Here is a 21,809-nt window from a genome sequence, read left to right on the forward strand (position 1 = left end):
TGATTACCCAGAGGGCAGAGCCAGGACTGGAGGGGCTGCTGGGCCAGGGCCAGGGCCAGTGGCCCAGCCTCGGGGAAAGTGGGAGGGTGGGGCCCCGCTGGGCAGGTGCCCCGAGGTCCCGGCGAGTCGGCGAGTCTCTGCACTCTGGATCCCCACCCCCCTTTTCCCTCCTGAGGAAAGTCAAAGCCAGGCCTCTCCTGAGTTTGTGCTTAAACGTGTGGTGAGGGAGGAGGGCACCAAAACTCCTCAGAAGAGAGGACGTGGTGCAGTCGCGGGGACTGGCTGACACAGACAAATGCCGGTGCCCTTCTTTATGTGTGTGAAGGGTGGCTCTAAATCCAGGTGAAAGCTCACCTTAGGCCACCTCACTTTTTTTTTTTTTTAAGATTTTATTTGTTTATTTGACAGAGACAGCGAGAGAGGGAACACAGGCAGGGGGAGTGGGAGAGGGAGAAGCAGGCTTCCCGAGGAGCAGGGAGCCCGATGCGGGGCTCGATCCCAGGACCCTGGGATCATGACCTGAGCCGAAGGCAGACGCTTAACGACTGAGCCACCCAGGCGCCCCTGGCCACTTCACTTTTACAAAAGACCTACATGAGTCCCTGTTTTCACGGACCAAAACAAATCCCAAGAGGGTTTTTGCTTTTCTGGAAAAAGGCAAAAAGTGCAAATAGCTTGTTCAGCGTCTGTTCGGCAGCAAGCCGCAGATGGAAGCCCGCGCGCCGGGGGCTGCTCAGCATCTCCGCTCCCGACCCCCAACCCCCGCCCCCGGCTCTACCTACGTTTATTTGTGCTGTTAGCAAGGTGTGTCCTAAGGTAGCAGAAAAGCCTAAGACGGGTTACTTTTGCGTCTGGGAACGCTGAAAAAACTTTCCATATAAATTAACGATTAAATTAAACCATCTTCGCTTTACATCTTTTCTGCTTATGGAAGTTTTCACAAAGAACACTCTTCTTTCAGAGACCAGGAAAACCTGTATTTGTTCCTGTTGTTTACACTTTACAGAGAATTTTGCAGACCTTTTTTTTGATCACGAGCCACCATTTAAAAAAAAATGTTTTCCACTCATACACACACTTAAATATAGATATCTGAAGCAACAATTTCACAAAACGATACCTACCCTACGTACATTCTGGTATTTTCAGTTCTCTGGCTGTTCATGTTTTAAATCTCGGTCACGATCCATGATCCACAAAACATTTCTGAGGGCTCACAACCTGCACTTTTTAAAAAACCCTGCCCAGTGTAAACCTTACAGAATGGTTTCATATCCTCTATCTTGTGCGGCTCTTACACTGTCCTGGGTGACTTGGGCATGTGCTCCATTCCATGGTGAGTTCTCCAAGGTCACACTCGGGCGACCAGTGCCCTTGAGATCTGGCTGAAGCTCCGTGCAGAGCAGGGTTTTTCCTGGACGGCAGACACTGCAGCCCGACCCCCTCACCCTTCCCAGTGCTCTAAGACACTGAAGAAGAGCCCAGGCACCCTTGCACAGGTAAGAGAAACCAATACGAAATAGCTCAGAGCCTCCAGCCAACCAGAGCGAGCTGGCCTTACTCAGATCCACCTTCTTCCAGGTGATTGGCCCCAAAGGGGCTCTGGGGCTCTGGGCCCCCACCCCATCCTGGGGCCAGCTTCCTCCAGCAGGCACCACCCCCAGGGGAGTCCCTCTCGGGGCAGTTCATCTCTGCCTGCTCCTGTGGGTGTGGTTTCCGACAGATGGCCTGGAGCTGCTTTGTCCCAGTCAACAGGAACTGGTCATTTCTTCCCTGGCTCCGAGCTCAAGGGCTCTTCTTGGCCGGTTGTCTTACCAGCTTCTCGACATGGCTCTCCAGGAGAGACTCAGGTGAGTTGGGGACACTGCCAGTGTGTCGGGGGGAAGATGAGGGGACAGCTGACCTGGGAGGAGACCAGCCTGGTGGCCAGAACAGTCAGGGAGGAGGCACGAAAGCTGGCCTGTTGAGTACCAGCTGAGCCATGTTGATCCTGGGAGAAGGGGGACTCTGAAAGGGGACATCACTCAAGGGGTAGAGATGGTCCATGGAGCAGAGTGGGGTGGAGGGAGACTGCACCCTAGGAGATCTTGTGGATCTTGTCAAGAGAGCTGGGTGACGCCTCTTGCTGTCCTTAACCCCGAGCCCCCTTGGTGAGTGAGAGAAGGAAGACCTAGGGCTGTGTCCCCCACCATAGCCGAGAGCTCTCTCGCCTCCCACTGGGACTGACCATCCAGGATTGAAACTTGTTCCACGTAAGAACTAACGATTGATCTTCAACCCCTTCTTGAAAGCCAGGAGGAGGCTGTAGGGAACAGCATGGGGTAGGCTTCAAGGACCACCTGCTGCAGGTGGAGGGGGGGTGGAGGGGCTGCTTTTGAAAATGGCTGAACAAGGCATGTGGAAGGAAGAATGGGCCAGGCAGAGGCCCCTATGGACAAAGGGCTCCCAAGGGGGCCTGTGAGGGGGGCAGCAATAGTGGGCAGGTGCCTATCACGGGCCTACATCTGGGCATCCTCCGAGCCCTCACCCGGGCCACTTGGGGCCAGCTCCGCCTGGCTGCCCTGGCTGAGGCCCAGTGCCCAAGATAAGCAACAGCTTTCCCCACCCAGGTTGGGAGGGGGCTGGCTAAGAGGGTCAAGAGCTGGGGGCCGAGAGAGGTCAATTCCAGCTTTTTCCTGCCCCTGTAGCACAGACAGGTGGTGCTTCCGGAGGGGCCCTCTGCGGGTAGAACTGCAGCCCGTCCTCCCGGGGCGCAGTGCGGTGCGGTCGCTGGAAGGGAGAGAAAGCTGCCTGTGGGAGACCCTGGCGGGGAGCGTGAGGTGCCTTGGGGGACTAATGACATGGCCAAAGACCCTTGGGAGATGAGCCTCAGGGCTGAGCTGGGGCCAGGTCGTAAGGAACCCCAAGTGCCGTGTTCTGGCTTGGGGATCAGACCTCAGTTCAAACCTCCGCTCCGTGGCATAACCAGCTATGTGACCTTGAGCAAGTGATTTAATGCTTCTGAACCTGTTTCCTCATAAGGTAGAGACAATCAGGGCAGCTCCTTCAAGGGCCCATGGGCAGGCCTCCATGAGATAGGGACCTAAAACACTGGGCAGGCAGAGGGTCTGCCTCGTAAATGTCCGGCATTATTCGTAAAGAGTGTAGACTATTCATGAAAGCAAACAGTGTTGAGAGTCACAGTTGGGGAAAGAGAATGAAGACAAGAAAACCATTCATTGCTTCATTTGTTTACTGAACAATCATTAATACCACCAACTACAAGGCAGGCTCTCAGGTTTGGCACCGAGAGCACAAGGCCCAAGAAAACAGACCCCCACAGCCTGGTGGGGCACAGGTGCAGAGTCTAGTTGGGCATGTGCTGGAGGAGAGGTTTGCACCGGTCCGAGGGGCACCCGGCGGCAGGGGTTGGGGGGCAGGGCGAGGAAGGCGTCAGTCACAAGGAGGCTGGGCATTGAAGCATATTATCTGGAGCTTGGTGGTGGTTGGTAGGAAAATAAGGGCAAACATACAGAGGCGGGGAAGACCCAAGTCAAGTCAGACGCAGGAATCCAGGTGAGAAGCAGTGAGGCGGGAATGGCTCTGTGGGGTGGGGACAAGGGAGCTTGGGGCTCTGGCGGGGAGGCAGAAGCAAGAGGACTCGGTGACTGACAGCTATGAGGGGAGGGGAAGGGGTCCCACTCGGGTACCTGGGACCAGTCACAGAGAACACAGGACATCATGATGTCATTTACCAAGATGGAGGAGACCTGAGTGGGGAGCAGGTTTCTGAGGAAAATCAAGAGCACCGATTTGGCCATTAAATGTGAGACGCTTGGGAGACATCCAAGTGGAGAGAGCGGGTGGCACCAACCCCCCAGGTGTCCTCTGTCACTACTCGTGATGCCCAGAACAGTCCCAGCAGAAGCCCCGGTAAGTGCCATGCGGCCCCACCCCAGGCCCAGGAGGGAACTCTGATCGAGGGTGTGGTTTAGGACGACTTTTGGTCTTTTCCCTGCGTGCCCGGCCAGGACTCTTTGAAAGGTTGGCATTTCCTGAGTGACTGGAATGTCTTTTGTTATTCCTAATAAGCCCCTATCCCAGCTGAGTTTATGCTAAGGAGGTGACTTAAGTTGGTCCCTCGTCGCGTCGGGATGGGGCTGATCGCCAGAAAGACCCTGGATTAGAGGCTTGGAACGTTCAGCCCCACCCCAGCCCCTTGGACAGCAGTGTGAGAAAGCTTCCGGGCCGGGGAGTGCGTCCCACAGCCGGGACCCCTGCAACTGCACGCGGGCTAGAGCCTCCTGAGCTCTGGACCCTTCTGGACGCCCCTCTACGCAGTCCTGGATCGGGGTCTTCATAAACGAACCAGGAAGTGGAAGGAAACTGCCTCCCTGAGTTACGTGAGCTGTTCTGCGAGCAAATTAATGGAACTCGAGGGGGCTGTGGGAACCCCTGAGTTAAAGTCAATGAGCCACGAGCAGGGGTAGCCCACAGGGTGACTAGAACAAAAAGGGAAGCTGGACGAGAGACGAGTGTGAAGAAACAGACATTATCTTCTTCTGTTAGACAACATTAAAAGGGCAAAATCCCTCCAGGTACATCTGAAGACCGAGTGGGCTTTCTTTAACGATTCATGAATCGGGCAGCATCTCAGCAGACAGAACGGGGCTCTGTGGAGCTGGACAAGATGGCAGGCTTTTATAGGCAGGAGGGGATGGAGGAAAGGAAGCTTCTAGCCAAGAGTGGACTGTTTCAGGCGAGGTCACCTTCCTTTGGGGGAAGGCAGGGGTCCATCAGGCAGATGACGTCACTGGTGCTGACCAGGTAATTCCAGCCTGACTGGTTAAAAGACACATTCCTGTGGGAAGCTGGAACTGCAGTTGCGTTAGGTACTGAGTCGTGGCTGGCGGACAGGGCACTGCGTGTGAGTGGCTCCATCTGGGGCCCGTTGTTTCCTTCGTAACCGTTCCCCCTCCTCTTGGTCAGACTCTCGGTTTGACTGAGAGATGAGTCCTCCGTGTGGTGCTCGCAGGTCATGACTTCAGGCTCACATTGTTGAAGTCAGACATTCACTCCATTCCCTTCTTGATGCTCCAGTCTCAGCGAGAGCATTTGCTTGGTGGTTAGGGCTTCGAACGTGCATTTAAAGCTTCTGAGAGAGCACAGGGCCCCCGGATGGCTGCTGTGGTTATTATCAGCAGGACACTTCTTCTGTTCGGGGAGCACTCAGGAGCCACGGGCCCCAAGACCCAAATCCATCGAAATCAAGTAAGGCAAAGAAAGACCCCATGGAAGGGGTCACCTTTTTAAGCCAAGTGGCTTGCTCAGCACTCTTCCGGAACTGAGTTTCAGCTTCCCTAGAAGTGTTCATCCCAGTGCAGCACGGGGTACTGACCACAGCCCAGACTCCTCTGTGTTCGGCTCAAAGTTCATCAGGGGCTGTCCTAATATCAAAAACAGCTCAGGCAGGGGCACCTGGGTGGCTCAGTTCGTTGAGCGTCTGCCTTCGGCTCAGGTCCTGATCCCAGGGTCCTGGGATGGAGTCCCACGTTGGGCTCCTTGCTCCGCGAGGAGTCTTGCTTCTCCCTCTGCCTCTGCCCGCCCTCCCCCCGCCCACCCCCCGCTCCCTCTCTCTCTCTCTCTGCTCTCTCTCTGTCTGGCAAATAAACGAATAAAACCTTAAAAACAAAAGCAACTCTGGCCAGAGAGTCTAAGGATTTTCACTGTGTGTCTATTGCTTCAGCACTGGATTTTTGCCACACTTTCAAGAGTTAAGGAGAGTGTCCTGATCACAGCCTCATTTGTATTCACTCCTAACCAGGGAGTTAGGGACCTGCCAAAGGAAGCAAATCCTGACTCACAAAAGCCGCCTGGTAGGTCCTTTCTAATTAGAGGTTGTAAATTTAGGGGAACTGACCGATGGGGTGTCCGGGTTTGTCTGTGACAGGGGCACAGTTAGCTAACCCTCTTAGATAAGAGGCACTGCCCTCTAGGCATTCAAAGGCCCAAAGGGGATGAAAGCCACCACAAAGACAGACCCTGTCCACCCCGCGAAGGTGGCACTGTGAATGGACTCTGCCTTCATGGACAGATCGGAGGGTTTTTTTTTTTTTTTTTTTTTTAAGATTTATTTATTTATTTGACAGAGAGAGACACAGCAAGAGAGGGAACACAAGCAGGGGGAGTGGGAGAGGGAGAAGTAGGCTTCCCGCCGAGCAGGGAGCCCGATATAGGGCTCGATCCCAGGACCCTGGGACCATGACCTGAGCTGAAGGCAGACGCTTAACGACTGAGCCACCCAGGCACCCCAGATCGGAGTTTTTTAAAGACAAATTTAGAAGTCTGAAAGGTTACCTCCCTTTAGCAAAGGCCCAGGAGATACAGATGAAGGTGTTATCTTTCCAGGCCAATGCTAGAATAAAGGAAAGAAAGAAAAGAAGTAAGGGTTTTAGCCTTAAAGTAGGAAGTCTCTATCTGGTGCTTTGGGTGGGAGCAGTCTACCTGGATGTCAGGTACTTCTCTTCCTCGTCCGTTTGATTTGGAGGTCTCTGGCATCTGCACAGGATGGCAGGACACGTGCAGCCTTCTTTAGCTGTGAGATGTGGACCCAAGGTTCAAGTTCCTGGCATTTGGCTGCCATCAGGGTGGTGAGGAGGACCTGGAATAGTCCCTTCCAAGGAGATTCAGGGCATTCTTTGGGCTCGGTGACTCCCAAGTCAGAAGGGTGCGAGAAACTTGGAAACATTCTTTCGGAGAGTTGTAGTCAGATATTTGAAGAAACTAGAAGAATTCAGGATCTAATTCTGTGTACAGGCATTTAACAGAAACTCAAAGACAATAAACAGGATTCAAATCTAGTATCTACAAAGTGCAAACATAATTTTTCTCTCTACAATTACCCGTATTTACCAGATATAATCACAGTAAAACTAATGTTTGCATTAAGTTGGCCTGATTACTTACGTAAGTGCAGTAAGAATAGTGTTTGACCATACAAGCCCATCTTAAGACTGCTTTGCTGAAATTTTTCATAAGGAATCTCAGACTGAACTTTTAAAAGTCTCTGAGGCAGGAAGCCAAGCCAAGGACTCACCATTAAATTTTACCTAAAATACCTATAGTTTGGGTGAATTCCTATCAGTCAAAATCTTGGTAATATAACCAATGCTTCCAGTTATGTCTTAAAAGAACAGATTCTCATAGAACTTAGGCAAATAACTAACTATATCACCATGAAAAGAAGACTCAAGAGTTTCCAAATTCAGGAGGGGATCAGGTAGGGGGAAAAAAAGTAAATGTTTCATCTTTGTTTACAAAGGTATACTTTACTGGATTGCTGTAAGTCATATAGCTTAAGTATGGAAAAACAAAACATTAAGGAACCAGCAATGTTTCAAACAAAAGGTCATACAAAATTAAAATCATACTCGTTCGTTCAGTCCCATGTAATTAATACTTGTTCTGCTTGAATCCAGTTTCCCTGTTACTTCTGGAAACTTTTACCCATTTCAGTTTTATGATCTTAAAGTTATCAGAAACCTGTACTGAATCTCCTTAAAGCTGAAACACGTTTACAAAAGCATCAAAGTAAAAAAATACCATCTATAAATGACAAAAGACTTAAAAATAGCCGTTGGTCAAATAGAATTGACAAGGAAATTTGACTATTTCTGTAATATACAACATTTTAAGATAATAACCAAGATTATGGCTGATAACATTATACTAGGACATATCAGATTTCCAGGAATTCCACATAATTTCTGAAACACTTACATACCTACACAAATACAACATAAGGAAGGCTTCGTATCACTTATTCGACAATGCCTCCCATATAATTTAACATATCAAATAAGCCTAATAAGTTGGGCATCTCTCTTTTTATAAGGAGAGAGAACAATTCTTTTGCAGTTTTTCCAAGGATCCTGCGGAAAATCTCAAAGTTACTTCCAGGTTAAAAAGACTTCTTTTAGAATTATATTGTGGGGGGAGGAGGGCACAGAGTTTGTAAAAGATTATCAAAGGGTTTGGGGGTTTTTTTGGTGGTTTTTTTTTTTTAGAGGGGGAGGGACAGAGGGAGAGAGATTCTTAAGCAGGCTCCACGCTGAGCGCCGGGCTGGATGCCCAACGCGGGGCTCAGTCTGAGGACCCTGAGATCATGACCTGAGCCAAAATCAAGAGTCAGACGCTCAACCAACTGAGCCACCCAGGCGCCCCCAAAGATATAAAGGGGTTTTTAAAAACTTGGTCAAATAAGATCATAGGTCATTGTGAAGCATAACTTGTTTATCTATTTAACCATAATGACAATTAGAGAGTCTGCAGAAATTTACAGAGTTAAGGAGTCGTAAAACAAAAACAAGCCCTAAGCTTTTCTAATAGAGAAGTCTGGGTTTTCTTAAGTAACCAGAGATCTGATATGAGACACGGGAAATTATTTTGAGAGGACACAAAAATCTTTCGTTTCCAGGCAGATTACTTAAAGGTAAAGAAAACCCTGTACAAATCTCCTATCAACTGCAGACCTATAGTCTAAGAAAACTTCGTCCTTTTAACAGAGAGGAAACCAATTTTAATTTTGTACCTGTGCACTTTGGGGATTAACATTAATTCATTTTTTAAATGTATATCCATTCCAATCTTAGCTGTCTTAACCACGCATAAAATCCTTTTCCTAAGATTCCTTTTCTACACACCATCTGCCACCTTCTTTTTTACATTCAGATCTCGTCCTGTTTTTTCTTTCCCATTCCGAACAACCAGCCTTACTTTTAGGACAAAATTACTTTCTTTTCCCTCAGCAAAAATGCATTTCCATTCTTCATACCTTCTCTTACTGAAAATGCACACCCTGCTTTCCTTTCATACAGAGAAATTTCTTTATTATTTCTAGTAGCTTTAAACAATTGTAAATGAGCTGTTACTGTCAATTTTATGAATATATTTCATATTCCTAAAAGTATCTGTTCCTCATAGTAAATTTTCCAATGTGGCACACATTATTTTATTTTATCTTGAGATGGTCTACATATTCAATGAATTTCACTTAACTCATCATTTAACTTAGCAACACATTAAGGTTTTGAGGAGTCAAAAGATTTTGGAAACTCTTTGCCGAAAAGTTCACCTAGAAACTCTTATCCCATTTATATCTATTTAAATCATTTATTCTTAACAGTTATTTTAAGATTACCTGCAAAAACATCATTATAGGCATTAGACAAAGTTGGTTATCATCCTAAGTTATTTTATAGGCTGACAAATATTTGTAACCAAGATATGAACTTATTAGTAAAACCCAGGTAGAATAAAAGTTGTGTGTCTGTTTGGTATTCAATGCTGATAACTCTAAAGACATACCTATTTTAATTAAACCAAACTTAAACTAGCTTTAATACTGAGTATTTTCCCAGATCACATGAACCTGAAAAGCATTTGGGTTATTTTCTGTTATATTTCTGAGATTTTCAGGAATACTTAATTCATATAAGTGCTTAATTTTTTAAAGCCAGTTAAGTCAAGCTCTTTTACAAATTAATTTTCGCACTACTATTTGTAATAGAAAATACATCTATAACACTCTGATCATATAGACAGATGCAGAGACCTCATGGTTTTTGTTTTAAAATTTTAGCCACGAGGGGTGCCTGATGTCTCAGTCAGTGAAGCGTCCAACTCTTGGTTTCAGCTCAGGTCACAAGCTCAGGGTTGTGAGATGGAGCCCCGAGTTGGGCTCTGCGCTGGGTGTGGAGTCTGCTCAAGATCCTCTCTCCCTCTCTCAAAAAAATAAAAAATTAAAATAAAATAAAATTTTAGCCATGAAGCCAGGATAATACAAAACTTACTAGGTTATAAGAGTTAGAATAAGTTTACTTGCTCAGATGGCTACAGCTTTTTATTAGTTTTTATGGAGAAGACACTTAAGATTTGTATTTGTCCTTGACAAGTAATCTAACAGAAACTGTGGACTAGATTTGGGGCAAGGGAATGTCTATAGCAGTTTCTATGTTTTACAAGCCTCTTTCCTCCTTTTTTTTCCCCTTCTGTTAAGAATTACAGTTGACCCAGGGCACCTGGGTGGCTCAGTTGTTGGGCGTCTGCCTTCGGCTCAGGGGTCACGATCTCAGGGTCCTGGGATCGAGCCCCATGTCAGGCTCCCTGCTCCATGGGAAACCTGCTTCTTCCTCTCCCACTACCCCTGCTTGTGTCCCGTCTCTTGCTGTGTGTGTCTCTCTCTCAAGTAAATAAATAAAATCTTTAAAAAAAAAAAAGAATTACAGTTGACCCTTGAACAACATGGCTTGAACCACATGGGTCCACTTATAATGGATTTTTTCAATAAATACAGTACAGTACTGTAAATATTTTCTCTTCCTTATGATTTTTTAAATAACATTTTCTTTTTTCTAGCTTGCTTTATTGTAAGAATACAATATATAATACATATAACATACAAAATATGTGTTAACTGTTTATATTATCTATCAGTAAGGCTTCTGGTCAATAGCAGGCTATTAGTAGTTAAGTTTGGGGAGAGTCAAATATTACATGCAGATTTTTACTGTAAGGGGGGGTGAATCAGTGCCCCTAACCCTCTGTTTAGGGGTCAACTCTACTCCATGAAGTTGACATTTCAAGGAGATGGCCTAAACCAGAAGAGTCCCTGGTGAAGATTAGGTAGCGCATTTACATCTCAAAGGCACAGGGAGAGAAGGCAAACTCCTCCAAGGACACGTGTTCCCTCAGGCCAGAATTTTTACAGTACGCACACACCTTTTGAGACAAATAGGGGCAAGGTTAATTGTTAAAAAGAAAGGGTGGACTCTGATTTATTTTTTTAAATAATCGCTACACCCAACATGGGGCTCGAACTCACAACCCAGAGATCAAGAGTCACATGCTCTAACAAATGAGCCAGCCAGGTGCCCCTATTCTGTTCTGTTCTATTCTGTTCTGTTCTAAAGTAAGCTCTATGCCCAATGTGGGGCTTGAACTCAGGACTTGGAGATTGAGTCCCATGCTCTACCAACTAAGCCAGCCAGGTGCCCCTAGAATGGATGGACTTTGAATTGTTTCTAGAGCTGCCTTTCTGGTCTTGGAAAGATTTGTAGGATAAGGATAGCTACTTCTAACTCCTTGGAGAACTGAATTGTAGCCTGGAGGACATCCAAGGACTGACATGCCCATCCACCTATGTTGGAAAGATTTTCCTTCCCTCCAAGTACATTTAGCTTAAGGGAGAAGGTCTAAAAAAAATTCATATCCGGCTTTAAAAATCAGCTTCCAATTTGGCCAAATTTATGACCACAGAGCTATTAACTCCTTCAAATATCGGTGTGCCTGGGTGCCTCAGTTGGTTAAGCGTCTGCCTTAGGCTCAAGTCATGATCTCAGGGTCCTGGGATGCAGCCCCGCGCGTCTGGCTCCCTGCTCAGAGGGGAATCTGCTTCTCTCTCTCCCTCTGACCCTGCCCCCTGCTTGTGCTCTCTCTCTAATAAATAAAATCTTAAAAAAAAAATAAATCCTTTCAAATATCTTGTCAGGTTTCAGCCAGGAGAAACAGTAAATATTCTGGCAGTACACAACCCCATGAACCCAAGAGGTATCCTCAACGAGGGTGCAAAAGATACTATCTTCACAAGATCTAGAGCCATTCCCAAAGATCAATAACCAATGGCCTGGATTTGGAAAGGAAGGGATAACGTGAAAGCTTACTTTTCTCTTTATACAGGGTACTAAGAGATCCAGGAGAGCTGACTCTGGTGAGAATATTCTCACCTTTAGCTGGCATTCCCAGGATCCCACTTGCAGGCCCCAAGTGAGGTTTGTTTTTTTAAGTAGGTTCCATGCTCAGTGTGGAGCCCAATGCAGGGCTTGAACTCAACGACCCTGAGATCAAGACCTGAGCTGAGATCAAGAGCCAGATATTTGACCCACTGAGACACCCCGGGTGCTCTTCGAGTGAGGTTTAAAGTAGAGGGTGTAGGGCGCCTGGGTAGCTCAGACGGTTAAGCTTCTGCCTTCGGCTCAGGTCATGACCCCAGCGTCCTGGGATCGAGTCCTGCATCGGGCTCCCTGCTCCTTGGGAGCCTGCTTCTCCCTCTGCTTCTCTCTCTCTGTCTCTCATGAATAAATAAATAAAATCTTAAAAAATAAAAATAAAAAAAATGAAGTAGAGGGTGTAGCTCCAGTATCTACCAGAATTTGGCCAGTTGCTAAAATTAATTTTGACTTTAGTTATCCCTTGGAGACCTGTCAACTCTGGGAGGGGCCTATATGGGGGCCCACCTTTGGGAGTAGATACAAGGACATTAAAGTTGATGTTGGAAATTTTGCACAGGGCCTTTGAGGACTGTCTTTTCCAGCTTCTCCATTGATTACAACTGAGACATCAATCCCTGGGCCAGCGTTTTAATGATGGGCCCCTAGGAAGGTGCAATGTGGGAGGCCCAGGTGCTTTTTTAAGTCTCTGGCCTTGCAGCCCTTGTAGCTATAAGACTAATGGCTTGGCACACTTTTGTTTATGATCTTGTATCTAAATTTTCATTGGCCTTTTGCAATGAATTTTTTTTTTTTAATTTTGTTTATTTGACAGAGATAGCGAGAGCAGGAACACAAGCAGGGGGAGTGGGAGAGGGAGAAGCAGGTTTCCCGAGGAGCAGGGAGCCCGATGTGGGACTCGATCCCAGGACCCTGGGATCATGACCTGAGCCGAAGGCAGACGCCCAATGACTGAGCCACCCAGGCACCCCGCAATGAATTTTTTTTAATGAAGCTATTCTGGAATCTTGAAGCCTTTGGAAAGCTTCTGTATACCAGTTAAAATAAGTATCCCACTCAGTTGGTTTGATTTGGGGACCCTTGTTTCTGTTGGTTTTGTTTTTTTTTTTAAGATTTATTTGAGAGCAAGAGAGAGCTGGTAGGGGGGAGAGAGAGAGAACCTTAAGCAAACAAGCTGAGCATGGAGCCTGATGCGGGGCTGGATCCCACAACCCTGAGATCATGACCTGAGCAGAAATCAAGTCAGCTGCTTAACCGACTGAGTCACCCAGGCGCCCCTGGGAACCCTTGCTTTTAAGTGCACTTCTCACATGAGTGATCTTGTCTAAATGGAATGTTTTCCATAATGGCAAGTGCAATTCGAGGTTGTTCTAGTAAGATTGTGCCATTTTGTAGATATCAATAGCTTTCAGGACTGCAGTTCTTAGACTTAAAACAAGTCAGGGGGCGCCTGGGTGGCTCAGTCGTTAAGCATCTGCCTTTGGCTCAGGTCATGGTCTCAGGGTCCTGGGATCGAGCCCCGCATCGGGCTCCCTGCTCCGCGGGAAGCCTGCTTCTCCCTCTCCCACTCCCCCTGCTTGTGTTCCCTCTCTTGCTGTGTCTCTGTCAAATAAATAAATTTTAAAAATCTTAAAAAAAAACAAAAAACAAAAAACAAGTCAGTGTGCAGGAAGATGGAGTGCTTGACTCTGGAATTTAAGGATCCCATTATTAGTAGTAGTTATTATGTTTCAGCTAAGCCTTTGGGTCTCAGAACCAGACTCATACCTGAAAGGGACATGCTGTGGGATTGCGGATTGTATGATGTTTTACAGTGTACCTTGTTGCACGGACATTTTCTTGGGGTTGGTGAGACCTAGTAACTTAACCTAACACATGAGTTTTGAAGTTAGGTGCAAGTGCTCTAATGGTTTTTAAGTGTTTGACCCACACTCCACCAATTTTCGCAGCTTTTTGGCTTCTGAGACTCCCACTCGCAATAGCCTTTACCTTACGTCTGGGTTAAGAGAAACCAACAGTGGCCACAGAAATGGGCCTGTGGATGCCAGCAGTCATCTGCAGACTGGCGGACAAAAGGCCTCATGTGCGCCACCAGCAATTCCCACTGTGGAAGTGGGGACCAGGGGGAGGCCGGAATCACAGAGCCCAAAGAAGGGGACCTGCAGACAGAGTCCAAACAATCGGGGACCTGCAGCTGCCACCAGCAGGCCCCAGTGTGGAATCTGGGGGTTCTGATCAAATGGGGGGATTGCAAACTAAACCGAGGGCTCGGGGCTTGGGTTCTGGGTGGAACCCTCTGCTTGCTGCAGCTGACCAGCCCCAGACTGGAAAGCCAATGAGATCGGGAGCTTGATGCAAAGACAGTGGAGCTCAGAACCAAGGGGAACTTCCCTGAGGCCCTCAGAAACAGCGAGAAATTCAAGAGGCTCATGGGTACCATGCCTGTGTTTCTCACTGTCCCCAAAGCCACCAGAAGTCTCCTTTGATCCTGTCAGTGCCACCCAATCTGTTAAAAAACAAAATTAACTGAGTACAATTGGCTTTCTTTAATGATTCATGAATCGGGCAGCATCTCAGAAGACAGAAAGCAGCTCTGTGGAGCTGGACAAGATGGCAGGCTTTTATAGGCAGGAGGGGATGGAGGAAAGGAAGCTTCTAGCCAAGAGTGGACTGTTTCAGGCGAGGTCACCTTCCTTTGGGGGAAGGCAGGGGTCCATCAGGCAGAGAATCTCTAGAGCTGACCAGGTAATTCCAGATTGACTGGTTAAAGGTACATTTCTGGGACAAGTTGAAACTGCAGTTAAGTGCCAACTGGTTTGGTTTGCTGATACGGGGCTTAGTAGGAGTGACTCCATTTGGGGCCTATTGTCCCTTTAACAACAACAAAAGTAATACAAGCTCATTGCACGCGGGAACATGATAGAAGTATATCAAGTAGAAATCCCCTCCTCCCTCCAGTCTCAGCCCCTCGCTAACTGGTGCCTCTCCTTCTGAATCATGCCATCCGGTAGGGGAGCCACCAGCCCTATGTGGCTACCAAGCACTTGAAATGGGGCTAATTCCAATTGAAATGTGCCATACATCTAAAATACACACTGGATTTAGTATTTGGACTTCGTACAAAACAGGAATATAAAACATATCTCCACAATTTTTGTGATTATACACTGAAAGGGTATTTTGGATATACTGGGTTAAAATGTTATTAAAATTCATTTCAGCTGTTTCTTTTCATATCTTTTATGTGACTACTAGAAAATTTCAATTTATACATGTGGTTCACACTGTACTTCTCCTGGACAATGCTGTTCTAGATCTTTTCCTACATGTTTATAAAAGACCACAGATACGCACGTCTGTAAATGCCTGGGTACGTAGGTGTAGATCAGCCTCTGTATGTACTCCCTTTATTTCCTCTCCCACTTAATACATCAGGACCTCTTTTCCAGAGAGTACTTCTACATCCACCCCATCCTTTTTAGGGGTCGCGTTGCTTTCCGTGGTACAGATGAGCGTAACTCGTTCATCCAGTTCCCCACTGATCAACACTGGGGTTGCTGACATGCATTTGCTTTTTCAAACACAGCTACAAGACCGTCCGTAGTCTGCCTGCTGCGAGTCTCCATTTCTAGAGGTAGGAAAGCCAGGTCAGGTGAGGGCACTTCAAATGTGAGAGCGAAGGAGCCAGGTTCTGAAGGCTCCTCGGACAGGACTAAGAGCCGTAGACTTGATTTTGCAGGCAGTAGGAAGCCTTAACCCAGCTTTGTTGGGGTGGTTTTTCTAAACTGCTAACTCTGTATTCTTCCTTCATTAAAAAGGCAATATAAGCACATCACAAACAACTGGAGGGGAAAAATAAAGGGAGGGAACCCTACTATAACTTACTGCATAGCCACTTTTACGTTTTCCTTTTTTAGTCTTATTTTCTGGTGTATGTTTTAATTACTGCTAAATTATAATCATACTGCCCATCAATTTGAGAACTTTTTTTTTTTTCCTATTGAAGCTTCCTGCATAAGCATTTTTCCATGTGACCACAGAGTCGTCAGTAAAGGGTGATTTAGTCAGTCCGTGGGCTGGCTGCTGGGGCCTTTTCAGCAGCCCACTCAAGGCCTTCTCCGTGGTACCTCCAGTCGGGATGCAACCAAGCCCAAGTGCCTCTCATGAAAGAAACACATGCCCCGCCCCCAATCCCAGGCCCTCAGCCCCCTCCAGTTCCCGTCCTCCTCCCTCTTCCCAGCCGCACTTCTGGGGAGTCACCCAGGCCCTCTGCCTCCACCACTGCACCTCTGCTTACTCCTCTCCCCACCCTCCCACTGGACACTCAGGCAGTGCCTCCTTCCCGCCCCCTGGCCCTGGAACCATGAAAGTCCTGCCCAGCCCACTGCCGTGACAGCCCTTCACCAGCTACTCCCCCCCACCCCACCGCCAGCACCCGGCTCACACTGCCACTAGCTGAGGGCTGGCAGTGGCTTGGAGCCTGCTTTCCTGCCTCCAGCCCTGCTCCCCACCCCAGTGTCCAGGCTCAACAGTGCAGCTGCAATACTTTTTTTTTTTTTTTTTTTTCAAATAAAAATCTGACTGCATCACTCCCTGGGGGAAGTATCTTTCAGGGCTCCCTAGAGTCCTCAAGGTGAAGCTCAAACCCCTTCGCCTGGAATGCAGGTGGGGTGTGATTTAGCCTTGGCTTACCTCCAGCCTCACCTCACCTTCCCCCGGCACCCCCCCACACACACACTCCATCCTGCAGAATGGCCCGCAGGGCCTTGCACAGCCCAAGCTTCCTCTCACCTCTCACTTTTGTACATTGTTGTTTTCTTCTCATAAGCCTCCCTCCCTACTCAGCTGCCTTCTTTGCCTGGATAACTTCTCATTATTAGAGGCCACCTCTCCCAGGCAGCCTCCCTGACTTCCTCCCCATTTGTCAAGGCTCGGCTGGCACCCTCCAATTTGCCCTCATAGCCTCTTGTATTTCTGCTATTGCAGCCTTACTGTGCTGTGTTCCATTCGTCTTTCTGCAGTCTGTCATCTGACCCATTCCCTCTCTTCCTGGCCACCCACATCCTCCGGCCTCCATTCCCTGAAGACGAGGTCTGTGCCTCGCTCACCTCAGAATCCTTGACCCAGCAAGTGCTTGATTCTGAGCTTGTGCCCAGTAAATATAGTGCATGAATTAGCAGAAACTCGTGAACATCTTGACGCATCAACTTTTTCCATACTGAACAGGCTCCCAGAAGTTGGGGTGATTGGATTAAAGGGGATGAACAGTGAAGGCTTCAATTCCCATAGCTCAGCAGCTTTCCACAAAAGATCCGGCACCCTTTGCCCCCACCAGCAGGGTGAGAGTGTCTGCCTCGCTGTATCCTTGCAGCGCCGCTCTTTTTACTTCTTTTTAAAAAGCTCATTTTACAGGTAAAACATGCCAGCCTGTTCTAATTTGTACGTCTTTGGTTACTAGGGAGGGTGAGCATTTCTGCATGTATTTGCCTCCTCGATGCATTTCTTCTTGGATGATTGGTCATGTGATGTGGAAGCTGTTAAGGCGGGCGGGCATTTTACAGGATGGCTTTGGGGGCCGTGGAGGAAGTGGCTGGGAGCAGGGAAGTTGGTGCCACAGTGATCCCGGTGAGGGGTGTGCAGGCAGGGTCACTGCGGGGGCCGGGGCACAGCAGGAGCTGAGCAGGGGGGCGGGGGGGTTAAGGAGGCCAAATCAACCCAACCTGGGGACTGACAGCAGACGGGGGTGAGGGAGAGGGAGGGGTTGGGGAGCAGCCAGGTTTCTGGCTTGGCCAACTGAACAGAAGGAGGTACCATGTGCTGAGATGGCGCGCAGGTGGATACCCGGGCGCACACCCCACCACAAGATGCGTCTCCGAGCTATCTGCTAGATACATCTGCTGAGGAAAGGTGAAGTGGGGTAGCAGAAAAGGCCAGGAGGCTGGAGGGTCTGACCTGGCAGGCTTCTTGAAAGAGACTGGGGGAGCTAGACTTGGGGAGGATTTGTAGGGCGGAGGGTGGAGTTGGGAGGTTGTCCAGGGGGTCACGGGGGTCTGCTCAGGAATAATAACAATAGCAACAGCCAGAGTATACTGAGCGAGTACTGTGTGTGAGGCTTGCTCTCATCGCTTAGCTTGAAGCGATCAGTGGCATACTGGGAAGCTGGGGAAAAGGGTTAGAAAGCACATCGGGTACGGAGAGGGACCAACGCCAAAGACAATCAGTGCAGGCAGTGGAAAGTGCAAGGTGCAGAACAGCGTATCTACTGTGCTCCCATATTTATATTTGCCTGTACGTGCACAGACCACTTCCGGAAGGAGGCGCAAGGAAAGAGTCATACTGGCTTGCCTCCACGCAGAGCAGCTGAGTGGCTGGGACCAGGAAAGAGCACTAGATATACTCTTGTCCTTCGAATGTCTGTACCACGCGAATAGGATATATCTGTATTCAAAAATAAATAACATGAAACATTAAAATTACAAAAACAATTTCTCATGTGTATGTGTGCATATAAATGAGTTGCTAACGCCCTTCCCCACCACCCAGGACCTGGAAGAGACTCTTCTGTTGGCTGCTCCTACTTGCGCTTGGCCTCTTAGGGATGCTCCAGTATGGGCTCCCTATAGTCAGGTACAACCCCCCTCCCCCAGCACTCAGTGTGGGAACCAGCAGGGCCAGGGTCAAAGCGGCTCCTTCCAAGTGCGGGTGGTGGGTGGTGGGTGGTGGCTCTTTGGCTGCACACTTGGCCTTGTGGGCTCTCCCTCCTTGTAAAGAGCAAAGTGAGAGGCGCCCTGAGCTGGCTGTCATGCCCCTCCCTCACTGCTGCCCCCACCCCACAGGCATCTGGAAACCCTCATCCCCATGGGTGTCTGCCCTTCTGCCAGAATGGCCCTGCTGAGAGACAACTTCACAGGTCTCCTGAATCCCTGGTAAGGAGCTAACGCCCACACACCCTCCAGAGCTCTGCCCCAGTGTCTCTGCCCTCCTCACATCCCTCGCCCCAGCAGGGCCAGGTACTCCTTCCGGTGGCCCCATCAGGTCACACGTCTCCCAATCCTCCGTATTCCATCTAGGTTAGGGATCTCTAGGGGCAGGGGCCGGGTCACACCCATTAGTGGGTCCCTAGGGCCCAGCACCTGGCAGGTGGCAGTGAACATGCACCAAATGGGTGGATGAACGGACCTATCTCTCCATCCCTGCCCTGGCCAGGGCCCGGCCTGACGTCCTGACCTGTACCTCCTGGGGGGCCCCCATTATTTGGAATGGCACCTTCGATCCAGCTGTGGCCCAGCAAAAGGCTCTCCAGCAGAACCTCACCATTGGGCTGACTGTCTTTGCCGTAGGCAGGTAAGGCCTGGGGAAGGGAGCGGTGCTATCCAGCATGGGAATGGAACAGGTGCGCATGTGATGTAGGGGTGGGGCACCCTGTGGGCCACAAGATCCTAAAGTGAAGAGGGAGTCAAAGACAGCACCTCTTGTCCCAGACTCCCAGGAAGAGGACAGCGCTGTCCGTTTTCTCTCCCTCCTCCCCAGACACCAGCACTATGGAGCCCACCCAGCACAGGGACCATCCTGGTTATCTATGTAAGGAACGGTCACAAACTCAGTGACTGAAAACAGCTGTTATTATAGCTCTTGATTCTTGTGGGCAGGAATTCCCACCGGGCTCCGCAGGAAGGGCCCCTCACTGCTCCCCACGGTCTGAGCCTCCGCTGGGATGGCCGACTGCTGAACACAGGTGGGGCACTGTCTCCACGCAGCCTTCCGCGCAGCTAGCTGGGCTTCCTCACGTCCCTGCGGCATCAAGGGTCTGGGGCTTCGTAAGCGAAGGCTCAGAGCCCTAACGAGGCAAAGGCTAACGGCCGCCAGGCGTGCGAAGGGCCAGCCCAGCCTCCCTGCCGCGGCACCCTGTGATCCAGGCACGGGGTGGGAGCCCACGTTCAAGGGAAGGCACCCAGGGCCCCTCTGGGCAGCAGAGACGAGCCATCTGCAGTCGCCTCTGTCCACCGCGAAAGCTACGGCTGGAGGGCTGTGGAGGGGACCGGAGGGGGACCGGCGCCGGGAGCCCCAGCGGGGCCGGGGCCGGGGCCGGGGGCCGGGGTGGGAGCCGCGCTCAGACTGACCGGCCCCGCCCGGCAGATACCTGGAGAAGTACCTGGCGCGCTTCCTGGAGACGGCCGAGCGGCACTTCATGGCGGGCCAGCGCGTGGTGTACTACGTGTTCACCGAGCGCCCGGCCGCCGTGCCCCGCGTGGCGCTGGCCCCGGGCCGCCGGCTGCGCGTGGAGCGCGTGGCGCGCGAGCCGCGCTGGCAGGACGTGTCGATGCGGCGCATGCGCACGCTGCACGAGGCGCTGGGCGGGCGGCTGGGCCGCGAGGCGCACTTCGTGCTCTGCATGGACGTGGACCAGCACTTCCGCGGCGCCTTCGGGCCCGAGGTGCTGGCCGAGTCGGTGGCGCAGCTGCACGCCTGGCACTACCACTGGCCGCGGCGGCTGCTGCCGTACGAGCGCGACGCGCGCTCGGCCGCCGCGCTGGCGCCGGGCGAGGGCGACTTCTACTACCACGCGGCCGTGTTCGGGGGCAGCGTGGCGGCGCTGCGCGGGCTGACGGCGCACTGCGCGCGGGGCCTGCGGCGGGACCGCGAGCGCGGCCTGGAGGCGCGCTGGCACGACGAGAGCCACCTCAACAAGTTCTTCTGGCTGCACAAGCCGGCCAAGGTGCTGTCGCCCGAGTTCTGCTGGAGCCCCCAGATCGGCCGGCGGGCCGAGATCCGCCAGCCGCGCCTGCTCTGGGCGCCCAAGGAGTACGCCCTGCTGCGCGACTAGGCCCCCCACCGGGCCCGGAAGGGGGCCCCTGAAGCCGTGCGGGCGCCCCGGAGGGCGGCGAGAGCTTGGACGCAAAGAGCCCTGCCCGCTCCGGCCAGGTGCCCGGCCGTGGGATCGTGACGGTGGGAGGAGGAGCGTGGCCTTTGGGGAGCTTCTCGCTGGGAGGGAAAGTTCCCCTTTCCCCCACTTTCAACAGCGACCGACAACGACGCACGCTGAGCAGGAGCGCCTCGGTCAGGCTGCCTCTGGACCTTTCACCTCTGACCTTACTGGATTCGGCTGATGCCTCCTGAAGGGCTGTTTTAGCCCCCGTCACCCACCGCCACCCCCAGCCCCCTTTTTGATGAGACTGAGACGCAAAAAGGGAGCATAACTGCCTAAGGACACAGAATCTGTGAGTCAGTCTGGGCAGACGCTGCAGAGCCAGGACTGGCCCTCACTCCGAAAAGACAGTAGCCTCTGGGCGAACAGGAGAAAGCTTCTGCTGCAGGAGAAACGTGGTGGCATCCGAATCCTTTGCTTTGCCCTTCCATCTCCCCCGCCCTCAAGCATAGTTTGTACATATTTAAGTAATATTGTAATAAAATTATTCCAAAAGTGTCTTTATGGCCCTCTCTCCTGGGCAGTGTCCACAAAAAGGACATTTCCTTGATGTGGGACCCATAGGGCTGTCTGGGAGATGTTTCCTTACCCAAGACTGCTATCCAGAGTCTTCATCCTCCGGGGGGGGGGCACAGGCTCTGAACAGGAGGTGAACTCATCAGGCCCTCCAAGGAGCCAGGGAAGGCAGCAGCTGGAAGTCCCTGAGCTGTCCTCTGACACCTGGGAACACTGAGGCCCTGGGAGGGTGGGATTTCACCCCAGGTCCCCTGAATCCTTTATGTGATGTTCTCAAAGACCTTGCCTTAATAGCCTCCACTGTTCCTCTGAAGGACAGCAATTCTGGCATAAATCAATCCTGATGGTTTTTACAATCTGATCATCTTTACAAGCAGATTCCACTTACTGATGATATGACCTAAGAGATCTCTGCCCTCTCAAAAACAGTTTGAAGTTCCTCAGTGCCTCCTACCCGAACTAGATTAGCAAAACCCAGAAGGCCATTTGGATTCTGGATGAGACCTAAGAACAGGCTAGGTGTGCCTGAGAACAGGTTATTGCTTGATGACTTTGAGCTGGCACATCCCTTCCTCTGGCGCGCATGGTCCTCCACCTGACCC

General features: G+C 50.3%; 1 protein-coding gene across 1 annotated transcript; it reads left to right on the forward strand.

Moving 5' to 3' along the window:
• The first annotated feature begins 574 nt into the window (after positions 1-574).
• On the forward strand, positions 575-21,189 carry A3GALT2 (alpha 1,3-galactosyltransferase 2). The gene is made up of 5 exons (XM_035019167.1): positions 575-1,850; positions 18,309-18,392; positions 18,602-18,691; positions 18,972-19,109; positions 19,902-21,189. The coding sequence occupies exons 1-5, from the start codon at positions 1,828-1,830 to the stop codon at positions 20,587-20,589; spliced, it is 1,023 nt and encodes a 340-aa protein (XP_034875058.1). The 5' UTR covers positions 575-1,827; the 3' UTR covers positions 20,590-21,189.
• Positions 21,190-21,809: the final 620 nt, after the last annotated feature.

The sequence above is a fragment of the Mirounga leonina genome, unplaced genomic scaffold (assembly GCF_011800145.1).
Source record: "Mirounga leonina isolate KUSES-001 unplaced genomic scaffold, KU_Mleo_1.0 Mir_173, whole genome shotgun sequence".
Lineage (NCBI taxonomy): Eukaryota > Metazoa > Chordata > Mammalia > Carnivora > Phocidae > Mirounga > Mirounga leonina.